Below are 13,876 nucleotides of genomic sequence, written 5' to 3'. Positions count from 1 at the left end.
ACATTTGGAAGGATCGTGGTGTTTTACATGTATGTCTCTCTCTCTCTCTCTCTCTCTCTCTCTCTCTCTCTCTCTCTCTCTCTCTCTCTCTCTCTCTCTCTCTCTCTCGAGACAGGATTTCTCTGTATAGCCCTGGCTGTCCTGGAACTTACTCTGTAGACCAGGCTGGCCTCAAACTCAGAAATCCGCCTGCCTCTGCCTCCCAAGTGCTGGGACTAAAGGCGTGCCCCCCCCCACTTGTATTTCTCAATTGCTCCAGGGCTTGGGGTGGAAAGCTGGCCAAGAGCCCCATCTCTTATCTGTCTAGATTGGTTATCTCATACCCAGCTATAAGCCCACTTACTTAACTTCCTCACTGTTCCAGATCTTGCTGTGCTAACCTTTAATTTGCTTTTTAACACTAGCTTCTGTTCTCACTGCAACAGTAAATGAGGAACTTGCTGTTTTTACCATGAGCTCCTTTCCCTTAGTACCTACAGAGAGCTATGTCCTGCATCAAGAGAGCAGTCACTTGCAAAGGAACCAAGGTTGTATGTGTACATATGCCTATATTGAGACTCCCATCTCTAGACCCTACATATTCTGAAACCAGTCTCTAGCCACATAACTGCCCCGACGCCCTGGCAGTCCTGGTGTATAGAACCAAGTACTTTTTTTTTTTTTACGTGCATTGGCAGTTTGCTCGCATGTGTGTCTGTGTTAGGGTCTTGGATCCCCTGCAATTGGAGTGAGCTTCCATTTGGGTCCAAGAATTGAACACAGGTCCTCTGGAAGAGAAGCCAGTGCTCTTAACTGCTGAGCCATCTCTCTATTCCCCAAGTCCTTAATGTTACTTTACTTTTCTCCTTTCTGGTCAGGTGCCTGCAGATGATGTCTGTTGTCAGTGGTATCCAGCATCTTCCGGGCTGATCCATGGTCACTTCCCGGGATGGCAACAAGGTGACTTAGCTGAGGATGACCCTGACTGAAAGGCTTCGTGAGAAGATATCTCAGGCCTTCTACAACCATGGGCTGCTCTGTGCATCCTATCCCATTCCCATCATCCTCTTCACAGGACTCTGCATCTTAGCCTGCTGGTATGTTTTCAGTTTGCCCCTTATGTGGTAGAACAGTGTGGGGTGACAGTAGATGTCACTAAACCTAACTGTGGTGGAGCTCTTAGATGCTGGGTGTTTTTATGTAGAGGGGACTTAGTGAGGATACTCCCTGGAGCTGCATAGGAGAGTTCTAAGGCATTTTCCCTTCAGTGTCAGTTAATAGTAAGAGTCTGAGCACTGCAAGGCAGTGTGGGCTTGTTTGAACAGCTCCTTGGACACCTATAAGCTGGCTCAGAAGACTTGCTTGTCTTGTCACTTTCCCATGTTCATGTACAGCCGCCCTCTGATTCCTTGGTACTTCTTGGGGCCTGCAGTGTGGCAAGGTCTGTAGTAAAAGCCATGGATACTTGTGTCTCTTGCCTGTCTTTCACAGGCCTCGTAGAAGCCTGAAGGCTGATTATGATTTTGTACAACGAGGGGCTTGATGTAAGGTGGTCTTCTGAACCATATGACATTCTCAGCCCTGTGAAGAACGCACCTTAATATCATTTTCTCTAGAAAAAAAGATGTATTTTGCAGGCCTGGGTGTGGTTCAATGGTGGAGCTTTGTCTGGTGTGCTCAAAGCTCTAGGTTCAGTTCCTAGCATGGAAAAAAAAGTTTTCCAGATTCACTGTATACAGTGCTATGATCTAAGTCTGGCTCGAGACTGACCCTCCTGTTCTGATCTGTTATAAATGATCCCAGATGTTCCACTAACTTACGGTAAGAAAGATGAGTATCATTCATGAGAGCTTCCTCCCTGGTGCCAAGTCAGGAATATAATTAAATTTCTCACTTGTCCTCACAATACTTAGGAAACGGTCCAGTTATCTCTTCATTCCACAAAGGGTGTCGGAGTTTAGTGACACGCTGTGTCTGTGCCACTGTCTCTGTTGCCTGCCTGCCTCTTTTCATTCTGACTCAGTATCCATTGGTGTCTAAGATCTACCTGACTGGATTGCATATTATAAAACACACATGCCCCATGATGAATTAGGAGTACTGTGAGAAATGCTGGCTAGTTTTGTTTTGTTTTGTTTTAAAAAAAAAAAAAAACAAGCAAAAAGTCAAAATTCTCTGTTAACTGACCTCTTCAGTGGTTACTTCTCTAGGTCTTGTTTAGAGGTTGGGCAGGTTTTGAGACATATGGTGGTATCAAAACTGTATGGAATCTTACAGGATACGGCAGGTTCTCAGCCTGAGTCTCAGTCTCAGTCTCAGAATCATATGGAAGGTGGGCTAAACCCAGTGGGCTTTCATTGATGAGGTTTTTGGTGAACCTAAAAGCTTGCTGCTGTGACAGGTCCCCAAGCCTGGGGATTACACACTGGGAAGCACTAAGCTTTTGTATGTGCCTGGACCTCTACAAGGACCAGGCTAGCCTAGAACTCACCGAGATCGCCTGCCCCTGCCTCTCTAGTATGGAGACTAAAGGTATGTGCCACCATACTAAGCCCCCAAAAACTATTTTTTGAGGACGAACTACTTCTGTGGGCCCTTCAGCAGCTTCTCTATTTGTATTGCAAGCTACTGGGGTATTTGTAGAAAGTGTTCACTACATTCTTATTTTTTCAGTTTGTATGCTTGTGTAGAAGTCAGAAGAAAACTTTGTGCACTATGTGGGCCTGATAGATGGAGTCAAGTCCATCCTTCAGCAGGTGTCCTGCCCACTGAGCCATCTCAACAGCCTTAACTGAATGTCTTTTGTCATCTTAACACATTTCGCATGAATAGCTCACAGGCTGGTGCCTTTGAAAGGCTAACCAGATAGACCTGTCAAGCGCTAGGATCTCTACTCTGGAAGCACAGATCTGTTTTGAAGTCCTGGGCAATTTCTTATACTGATACCGGAAGGGGAGCTTGAGAATCAGAAGTTCAGTGGACTGCTGGTGGTGTCTATTTTTACATTGGCAGTGACACACTGCCAAGCCTCATATTGTTCACCTTGGGAAGTGGGGGATGAATGGTGGCTTCTTCACCCGTGTAGTATAGGACGCACTCCAGGAGTGGCTTTGTAGTCAGTTTCCTGGGGTGCCATGTAGGAATTTGGAGATAGTCCACTTTGTCTGAGCCATGACACGGACATGACCTTATGTCTGTCCCTTCTCCCTGACAGGAACTCATTGAGCTCTTGGACCTAGGCACACAAAGCCCGGTGTCATTTTCTTTTTCTTTTTTTTTTTTAATTAGATATTTTCTTTATTTACATTTCAAATGTTATCCCCTTTCCTGGTTTCCCCCCAACCTCCCCTATCCCATCCCCGCTACCCCTACTCACCAACCCACCCACCTCCACTTCCCTGTCCTGGCATTCCCCTACACTGGGGCATCGAGCCTCCACAGGACCAAAGGCCTCTCATCTCACTGATGTCCAAAAAGGCCATCGTCTGCTGCATATAGGCTGGAGACAGGAGTCTCAATGTCATTTTCTATTCTGGGGAGTTTTTCTGTTGAACAACTCCCTTTCTGTCAAAGCCTTGAGGTGCCTGGAGGAAGCAGCCAGCACTTAGTGATCCTGCTAGATAGGCAGGCTCCCCTAACTGTTGCTCTTTGTTCCTTAGATGAGGTTTGTTAGGCCCCAAAGGAGCTGCGCTTACTCTCCCTGCTGAGATCCCGCAGCTACCTGAGCTAGAGAGTGCAGCTGTGTTTACCTGTTCATCACCAAGTCCCCTCTAAAAGGCACAGAGCAGGACTCAGGGGTGGTGACTAATGAGGGCTTACGAATGCACCTTTCTCCATCTGGTTGAAGGGCATTGAGGCTGAGAGGCTGTGTCTACAGGAGCCAGGCTGCTCAGACAGCACCAGGCTCTGACTTTCTTCTCTAAGCTGGTGCTGAGGTGTCAGTGATGGAGAGCTGAGGCTACTCCTTCAAATAGCCTGAGTGCTGAGCCTTGTGAGTGGCTTTGGTAAGTTCTCGCCTGCCTGACTCCTAAAGGTAGTAAATGTTAACTCCTTCCCCTGGGAAAAGCTGATGAAACTTGTAGCAAATAGACATTGTAGCAAAGTTGTAGTTATATTTCCTAGAGGTTAGGCTACTAGGACCCAAGGGGGTGGCCTAGCTCCGAGGCAAACTTTACCTTAGACCTTCCCTGTGTGTGTGTGTGTGTGTGTGTATGCACACTCATAGGCAGGAAAGGGTACATGACATAGAATCCACTCAGAGAGGAATTTGGCATCACGATGAAGGCATATTAACCCCCTGAGGATGGCAGTCTTTCAGGAATGTGAGAACCGATTTGGTCCCTTTCCCTCTTGCTCTTCCTTTCAGAGAGTTACTGGTCCCTTCAGCTGGGCTGTGTATCTCAGCTGTAGTGACCTGTACTCAACCGTTTGGTCCCTTTCCATCCACACCTCAGGTTCTGTGATTACCTTTGTGGTCACACAATGAGCTATGTAACAGCTTGCCTTTGTCTATGGTCTTTTCACAATAAGAAAAGAAAATCAGAGTAACTTAAGCCTGTCCGTGCTCTTGGTTAGGTCAGCCAGAGTGGCTGAGATCAAAGTTTCAAAGCTCCCTGACCTCTGCTCTAAAGCCTGAACTCTGGAGGGGCCCAGAGGCCAGTTCCTTAGACCATTCCCTGACACTGCCCAGTTGAACATTCAAAGCAAGAATCTCCTCTTCTTCTGGTGTTACAGACTCTGTTAAAAACAAAAACAAAAAAACAAAAACAGCCACAACAACTCGCCAAAGCTTGTAGGAAATCACAGACTGCTTTGTCACGCACAGTTTACTCAAGGTGATCGGTAAAGCTGGAGGAAAACCCTCAGGCTTTCCTCCCCGGCTCTCCTGGCCTCATATCATTCACCCTGGGAAGTGGGGGGTGAGTTAGTGAGCTGGGTTTGGGGTCACACTTGGCAGTCACAGTGCCCAGGAGGCAGAGGTAGGTGGGTCAAGGCCAGCCTGATCTGCATAGCAAGTTCCAGGCCACCCAGGGCTGTGCAGTGAGACCTGTCTCATAAACAAAAGCAAAAGGTCAGCACTTAAGAGCACTGGCCGCTCTTCCGGAGGACCCAGGTTTGATTCCTGTTACTCACGTGGCGGTCCACAGCCATCTGTGACTCCAGCTGCAGGGCCTCTTCTCTTCTGTTCTGTGAACACCTGGCATGCAAGCCCTGCAGACACATAGGCAGGCAGACGCCTGTGCAAAAAATGAATTTTAGTTACTTTAAAATACTAGATGGTTAAGCACTGGTGCCACACAACCTTAATCCCAGCACTTGGGAGGCAGAGGCAGGTAGATAGATCTCTTGTTCAAGGCCAGCCTGGTCTACAGAGTAAGTTCCAGGATAGTCAAGACTACATAGAGAAGCCCTGACTTGAAAAACAAAGACAAACAAAAAACTAGAATGAGAACATGAATCTCCCAGCTTTTTTATCTCTAGGAAGGTGTATCATGTGACATCTTCTTTGACCTGTTTCTTGGCTGCGGTGTCTCCAGTGTCTCCTAATCTCAATAGAGATAGTTGGAGAGTGAGAATGGGTCGAGTGAGGAGGTAGGCGCTCAGCAGTTAAGAGCACTGACTGCTCTTGCAGAGGTCCTGAGTTCAATTCCCAGCAACCACATGGTGGCTCACAACCATCTGTAATGGGATCTGATACCTTCTTCTGGTGTGTCTGAAGACTGTGACAATGTACCCATATACATGAAATAAATAAGTCTTTAAAAAAAGGGGGGGATGGGGGAGGCTCAGGTACTAATAGGACACTGTAAGCCTCACAGAGGAGTTTGAACGTTAGTCCAAAACTGCTTATATACAAGGAAGAGGTTTGAACTCTACAATCAGGGAGTCTAGTTGGGCTGATAGAATATCAAAAGTTCAAGGCCAGCCTGGGAAACTTAGTGAGACCCTGTTTCAAAATAAAAGGTAAAAGAGGACTGAGGATATAGCTTAGCGTTGACCCCTGTTCTACCTTGGGCAAGGCTCAAGTCAGTTGCCATGGCAACAGTGAAGGAGAGGCAAAGACAGTTTTTAGATAAACAAAAGTGCAGGGAATGCCTTACTTGTGCTGATTTCAGTTATTTCACCTTTAAGTCAGGTGATATTTTCTTATGCCCGCCATATCTGCTATTGAATCCCTGTTTTAAAGTATTATTATTGCCTGGGTGTACGGTATACTCTTTCAGTACCAGCACTTGGGAGACAGAGTTCTGTAGAGAGAGCCTCTCTCAAAACACAGACAGACACTATTCTGGGCTGGCAAAATGACTCCACAGGTAGTGGTGTTTGCCACCAACTCTAATATCCTGAATTTACTCCCTATTTAATCCCCATGACCCACGTGGTAGAAGAAAAAGAGCCACCTCCTACAGGTTGTTCTCTGACTTATACCTACACATACACACGCAATGTGGGGTACACACACAAATAAATGTAGAGCTATAAAACATCATTCAGAGTAGGCCATTATATACTTAAAATGCTGATTGTAAGTCTCTAGGTGACTCCTAACAACTTGTAAACAGATGAGGAGAGAAGGACGTTGCTCAGGTAGAGGCATGTGAAAGGAACAGGGTTCAGTCTCCAGTCTACAAATGCTAAAGCCTTTTGAGCTGGATATGGTGATGGTGTATACCCATAATCCCCTACACTCAGGAGGTGGAGATAGGAGGATCAAGAATTCAAGACCACGGTTTGAAGAGATGGGTCAGTGCTTAAAAGTAGTTGTTCTTATAGAGGACCCGGGTTGGTTCCCAGCACCCATGTGGCAACTAACAGTTGTTTGTCTGTAATTCAGGTATTGGGAGATCTGATGCTGTCTTACCTGCTCTTCAGGCCTGCACATATGTGCTATACAGATCTATATACAAGCAAAAAAGTCCATGCACATCAAATAAAAGTAAATCTTGGGAAAAAAATTCAGCACCATCCTCAGCTATGTGGCAATTTTGAGACCAACTTGGGCTATGAGACCCTTTCTCAACCCCCTTCAGTCCAAATGAACATCTATAAAAAAGGAAAGAAGGGAATCAGAATGGCTTACTCTGAAAGTCAGTGACTAAATAGTATTTTCTCAAGGAAGATTTTCTCAGTGTGACATGGTTGTCCTGGTACTCACTCTGTAGACTAGGCTGGCATTTAACTCAGAGATCCACCTGCCTTTGTCTCCCCATGGATTCCAGAGTGTGCTAGCACTGTGCAGTTAAATAATTTTTAAGGCAAAAAGTTAATAATGGAAGAATTAAGGAACAAAAACCAAGTAATATATAGAAAATAAACAATGAAATGGCCTAAGTATATTCTTTATGAGTAATCTCATTAAATGAAATCAATTAAGCTTTCTTATTAAAAGGAAGGACTGGGAACTAGACAGATGGCTCAGTGCTTAAGAGCACTGGCTCCTCTTCTGGAGGATCTGGGTTCAATTCCCAGCACCCACATTGCAGCCTATCACTGTCTTTAACTCCAGTTTTAGGGAATCTGGCACCTTAATATAGACATACATACAGCCAAAACACCAATGTGCATAAAATAAAAATGATTAAAAAAATAAAATCAGTTTTAAAAAGGAGGCGGGACTGGTAGATTAAACACAAAGAGTTGTCTGACTGCTGTCTCCAGGGCACTTTACACAGCCCTGTAGGAGCTGCAGCAATGGCTCAGCACTTTAGAGCACTGGCTGCCCTTCCAGAGCACCAAGGTTTAGTTCCCAGCACCCACGAGGCAGCTCACAGCCGTCTGTAATAAGGGGTCTAACATTCTCTTTTCTTCTGGTCTTCATGAGGACTGCACATGTGTGATGTGTAGACACACATGCAGGCAAAACAACACATACATAAGATAAAAATAAATTGCCTGGAAGCTGAAGAGATGGCTCAGTGGCTAAGAGCACTGGCTTGCTCTTCCAGAGGATCTGGGTTCAATTCCCAGCACTCACCTGTGGTGCACAGAAATACAAACAAAATATATGTTCACACAAACATTCATACATAAAAATAAATAAGATCTTGAAAAAATTTAAAATAAAAATACCTTATAGATAAATAAAAATTAAAAATAAAAAGTTACCTTATGGATAGGCACTATAGTTTAAATATAAGATCACAAAGAGACAGAAAATGCTATGCTAGAAAGAGATATCACATGCAAATAGTAACTGAAGGAGACCCAGAAGGGCTTTAATCATACAACAAACTTCAAAGTTATAAAAGGCAAGGGACATAAAAGTGGTAACGTTCTGGGGCTGGAGAGATGGCTCAGTGGGTAAGAGCACCGACTGCTCTTCCAAAGGTCATGAGTTCAAATCCCAGCAACCACATGGTGGCTCACAACCACCCGAAAAGAGATCTGAGGCCCTCTTCCCGTGTCTGAAAACAGCTACAGTGTACTTACATATAATAAATAAATAAATCTTAAAAAAAAAAAAAGTGGTAACGTTCTATGAAAGGATGATATAATAGCTGTCAGCACACACAGCAGACCACAGAACCCCAGACAGACTGTTTACAGTAATGGTGGCAATTTCAATCTACTTCAGTAAAGGATATGACATCCAGACAGGAGCCAGGTGTGTGCATGTCTGTAATCCCAAGGATTAAGGCATCCTCAACTGTGTAATAAATTCAAGGCCAGCCTAGGTTACATGAGATTTACCTCGAAATAAACAAAAAACCTCAAACTATAAAAAGCAACAACCAGCTAAGGTCACTAAGGAAACAGGCTCAAGACAACTGTTAGAGCAGTAAGCATAGACAGCGCCCACCCAGCAGCCAGAATGCACCTGTTGCCACAGGTGCGAGGCCTCGGAAAGTCAAAATAAGATCAGCAGCAGAAGGAAACAGGAAAATTCATAGATCTGTAGAAATCAAAACTATCGAGCCAAAGAAATGAGACATTAGAGAATGCCTTGAGATTATGGAAATAAAAATCACAGCACACTGCCAAACAAAAACAGAGGCTTAGAAACTTACTAGATACCCGGCGGTGCTGGTGCACACCCTTAACCCCAGCACTCGGGAGGGAGCAGCAGGAGCAGGCGGATCTGAGTTCGAGGCCAGCCTGGTCTACAGAGTGAATCCCAGGACAGCCAGGGCTACAGAGAGAAACCCTATCTCAAATATTCAGAAAAAAATTACAGTACACCAAAAATACAATAATCTGTGAGCAGGTCTTCCTTGGGTCTCAGTTCTTCCCTGGGTGGCCCTGTCACCTTACACTGGTAGGGAAATGCCTAGATCTGAGAGGAAGCAGTGCTTGGAAAGCCTGTTCCTGGGTACCTACAGGCAGAGCACGGGCTTCACACACGGGAGACAACAAAGTGTGTCACTCAGGCCAGAGAGGCAAGGCTGAGGCATCCTGACTGCCAGGGTGCCCAAGAGAAACTAACAAATGGACAAACTCACCGGCTAAGGTGCCCCTGAAAGGATGACCCTTGAGTCTAAGGTGACCATGAGATTGGTAACCTATAGGACTGTGGTGGTTAGGTGATGGACAGGCACAATGATGAGTGTAGAAATCAAGTTAACAGGAAGTTGTCAGGGAAGTTTATAGCATGGAGTAACCTGGCCCTAATCTCAGCTCTGAATCTGCACATAAACCCTCAGGTGTTGCTTGAGGTCTTCCCTGCTTCCTGAGTGAGTCTCTTTCCCTCTTGCTTAATGTCATCTGAAGCCCACCTGGCCTGGTTTTGCTCTCTGACTGCAATGTAAATTTTGAGAGCAGAGATCTTGTCTACCTTGTGCATCTCTGGGCCTTGCACAATGTCTGGCCCTGAGTTCATGCTCAAATATTTGTTGAAAGAATGATTACTGAGAAAACAACCAGTCCGGTTGCCCATTAGTGGTAACACAACTGCCAGACCTGAGTGGTCAGGAAGCCATGTCCAGAAAGGAAGCGGAAGCAAGCGTGCAGATTTCTCTGCCAAGGAAATGTCACTCTTGCCAGTCGCACACCCCTAGGTTAGGCATGTCTTGGACGTAGCATAGCAGCTGGAAAGGAAAGCAGTCTTCATTTCCCAAAGATGCGTTCCTCCTCATTTGTGTCTTTGACACAGGTCATTCTGTGTATCCTAAGCTGTCTTGGAGCTTACCATGTGGCCTAGGCTGGCCTCAAATTTATAATCTGGCTTCCCAAGTATTGGGATTGCAAGCATCTGGTATCACACTCAACCCCAAATATGCTTTCATATTGTCTTTGTTTATAGTTCCATTTAAATGGTGTATCATTTTGAGGCTCACTACTTGGTTTGGGATTGGTTGGTAGCTGAATGATAACTTAATCGTTCTTTGTCTTCTCTTTAAATTGAGACTTCCATTTATTATGGATCATGGTGCTTGCCTCCTACAGAGAAGTATTCATATAGCTAATACACTTTAAATGCTTAGAATAGTTCCTGGCACGGGGCTAGAGAGATGGCCCAGCAGTTAGGAGAACTTGCTACTCTTCCAGAGGACAAGACTTGGTTCCCACACGCACATGGCCACACCTATCATGTGTAACTCCAGTTTCAGCGAATCTCGTGACCTCTGGCTTCTGCAGGCACTTTGTGCATGGGGTGCACAGACAAACATGCTGGCAAAATAAAATACACATGTGCACAAAATAGAAATAAGTCTTTAAAAAATCATTTCTAGCCTCGTGTATTAAGCCTCATGTAAGAGGTTCCATTATTATTATATTTACCTTGTCCCCTGGGCTTCTGCCTTCATCGCCTGAAATTAAAAGTAGATGGAAAAATATATGTGTGTAAACCAAAACTCAAGAACTACAGACAACATCAGCATCACATGAAACAACCCAGACCACCCATCCAAGCAGGCAGGGTGCTTCACACCCAGAAATCCCAGCTACACACCCAGAAATCCCAGCTACACACCCAGAAATCCCAGCTACACACCCAGAAATCCCAGCTACACACCCAGAAATCCCAGCTACACACCCAGAAATCCCAGCTACACACCCAGAAATCCCAGCGTCTGGAAGGCTAAAGGATGTGGCTTCAAGGCCAGCTTGGACTTCATAGGAAGACTGAGTCTCAAATAACCAATGATTATAATTTATTTCCTTCCTTTCTTCCTTCTTCCCTCTCTCCCTCCCTCTCTTCCTTCCTCTGAAGCTATACGATTACCTCTAGATTTTTTTATTTACAGAATTTTTATTTTTATATGTTTGTCTGCATGAGTGATTGCGACATGTTTGAGTGCCAAAGGAAGCCAGAAAACCCCCTGAGTGAAAGTTCCAGACGCACATGCTCCAGTAAGTGCCAGGACTGAACTCGGATCCTTGGGAAGCAGAAAACATCCTTACTGTTGAGCCATCTCTCCAGTCTTCATAGCTTTATTCTCAATAACTCAACTGTAAACAGCCAAGTGTCCCTTGGCAGAGAAGTAGACACCGTGTACTATAATACATTCATTAAGTGGGATGCTACAGACCCGTGATGTCGGGGTGTTATTGTAATGCTGGTGTTGAACACAGGCCTTGGAGATGCTCGGCAAGCACTTCCCCACTGACCCCATCTCCAGCTCTAATATGTGTGCATAAACAGGAGAGCCTCACTGCCGGGCAGCAGTGGCACTTGCTTCCAACCCCAGCACTCAGGAGGCAGGGGCAAGTGGATCTCTAAGTTTGAGGCTAGCCTGGTCTACACAGAGAGTTCCAGGACAGCCAGGGCTACAGAGAAACCCTGCTTCAAAAAACCAAAAACAAAGAGTTAGTGGCTCTGCATGTACTAACATATATGAATATACCAGATACTTACATATATTGAACCATTTACAATAAAGTACATAAATAGGATAGATAATTTACTTTATATTACGCTCAAAAATAGGCAAAGCTGGGCTGACAAGATGGCTCAGTGGTAAGGGTGCTTGCTGCTAAGCCTGACAGCTCGAGTTCAGTCCCTGGAGTCCACGTAGTACAGGGTCGAAAGCGCCAGCTTCTGCAAGCTGTCCTCTGACCTCAACACATGCCTGGACGGTGCACCCCTACACTAAATAAACAAATGGATGTAAAAAATAAAAGAGAAAACTGTGGTCGATGTGTGGCTGCACATCAATGAACGAGTCTCAGCACAACAAACAAAAGAAAAGCAAAATGACTCTGTAGCAGGAGAGACTGCAGCACTGCCTGTGGAGAGGGTGTGTTGACGGCTTGTGTTCAGGGCTGTCTTCTGAGGTTCTGCACATGTTCTGTAGCTTGACCTAGGTGGTGATTACCTACAGGTTTATGCGCAGATGAAAACTGTACACCTGAGGTGCATGTGTCGTACTGTTTGTAGGTCGCTTCTTCTTTTGTCTGTTGTCTTGTTTTCAGGGTACCGACTCATCATTTTACCACACGAAGGCCTCAAATTTGCCACTCTCTTACACAGTTTATGTCTGAATCTTAAAAAAAACTTAAGTGATACATGAAACAAAATAAACAAAATATGCATGTATTACATATCTTGCTGACATGAGGACAGTTTTTTTACATGTGATGGACCCGTTAACTTCTGCTCCATGTGGCCTGTGTGATCCCCAGCCTCACAACCTTTATGATTTGTCCCTTCAAATAGAGCAGTTCCTCACTGTCTGAACCTGAATTGGTGTCCTCTCCCCTAGTTTTAATCCTCTGTCTGATTGATAAGACTTTGTTTTTAGAGTCTTGTCTAAAGTCTCAGAGAACAGCCAACCAGCCTGTTATACTAGTTAGGTTTCTTTGTTTTGTGGCTGAAATATGTTTAAAAATTCTGGTCTCCATGATGTCTGAATTTCAGCTCTGAAATTCTGTGGTGAATGATATGTTTTTACACAGTTCTGGCAGAGGGGATGCACTTGAAATTGCAGTGGCTCCTGTGTTGCTACCGTCTCACAGACCCTGCCTCTCAGATGTCCTCATTCTTTCTCTCCTTTTCCTTCCCCCCAGCTACCCGCTGCTGAAGCTCCCCTTGCCTGGAACGGGACCCGTGGAATTCTCCACGCCTGTGAAGGGTTACTCGCCCCCGCCTGCGGACTCTGACCACAAACAAGGAGAGCCCAGTGAGCAGCCGGAGTGGGTAGGTGCTCGGCTCCTCACTGAGGAGAGCCCAAGCAGAGAGCTGATTGGTGGAGGCAGACTCTGCAAGTGACCGCGAGAGTGGTCAGCTTCAGACTAGTGAGCTCATGTGCTTACCTGCTTAACAAAGGCACCGAAGTGTCTAGTTGTGCACTTAATGAGTAACCTTTATTGAAAGAAAACAATGACACAGAAATGTGGGTGTCCTAGAAAAAACGAGGGTGTGACTAGCTGGACCTGGGGTCATACCGGGCCTGCTCACACACCATGTGCAGAGACCAGCTGACAGGTCATCTAGTCTTTGGTCCTAGGTAGTCATGCGAACAGCAGCGCATCCCCAGGCTGAGCCTAATTTTCTCAGATCAGTAAGTACTTTTTTTCCAATATTCATAATCCAGTCAGGTAGTTTTAAAAGTAAAGTTTGGTTTTTGTTATTATTGTTGTTGTTTTTTAAACTAGAAGGAAAGTTGAAGCCCAAGTACTTGAGTGCCTCAGTTACTTAGCTTATGAGGGTCAGTACTGGGTTAGGACTCTTTGCCCCCCAGCCCTACTGGCTCTGAGGAGCTCTGAGCTGAGCATTGATATGAGTCTACTTGAAGGCCGAGACTTGGAACCCCACTCACTGTGGTGTCTATACTTGCTATGTGAAGCGCAGAAGCTTGAGGGCTCGTGTTTGGGTCTTACCTACCGTGCCAGGCCAGTGTGCCTAGCTCCTCGTCTGGTTCTTTGGCTCCATAAGCTGGTGCCAGGCGTGCTTAGTTTGTTGAGGAAAAGCAAAGGTTGGGGCGAGTGCCTCTTCTCCACCTCTCAGGATAGCACC

General features: G+C 45.5%; 1 protein-coding gene across 2 annotated transcripts in view; it reads left to right on the top strand.

Annotated features, from left to right (window-relative positions):
* Scap (SREBF chaperone) overlaps window positions 1–13,876 on the top strand; it is a 52,825-nt gene that overhangs the window by 19,988 nt on the left and 18,961 nt on the right. For both annotated transcript variants that reach the window (XM_052187136.1, XM_052187135.1), the window contains exons 2-3: window positions 858–1,076; window positions 12,928–13,057. In XM_052187136.1, coding sequence (XP_052043096.1) covers window positions 955–1,076; window positions 12,928–13,057 — 252 coding nt within the window. In that variant the 5' untranslated portion in view covers window positions 858–954. The remainder of the gene's footprint in view (window positions 1–857; window positions 1,077–12,927; window positions 13,058–13,876) is intronic.

Source organism: Apodemus sylvaticus, chromosome 7, assembly GCF_947179515.1.
Source record: "Apodemus sylvaticus chromosome 7, mApoSyl1.1, whole genome shotgun sequence".
Classification (NCBI taxonomy): domain Eukaryota; kingdom Metazoa; phylum Chordata; class Mammalia; order Rodentia; family Muridae; genus Apodemus; species Apodemus sylvaticus.
Note: the sequence above shows the minus strand (reverse complement) of the source record. Positions and strands in the feature narration are given on the sequence as shown.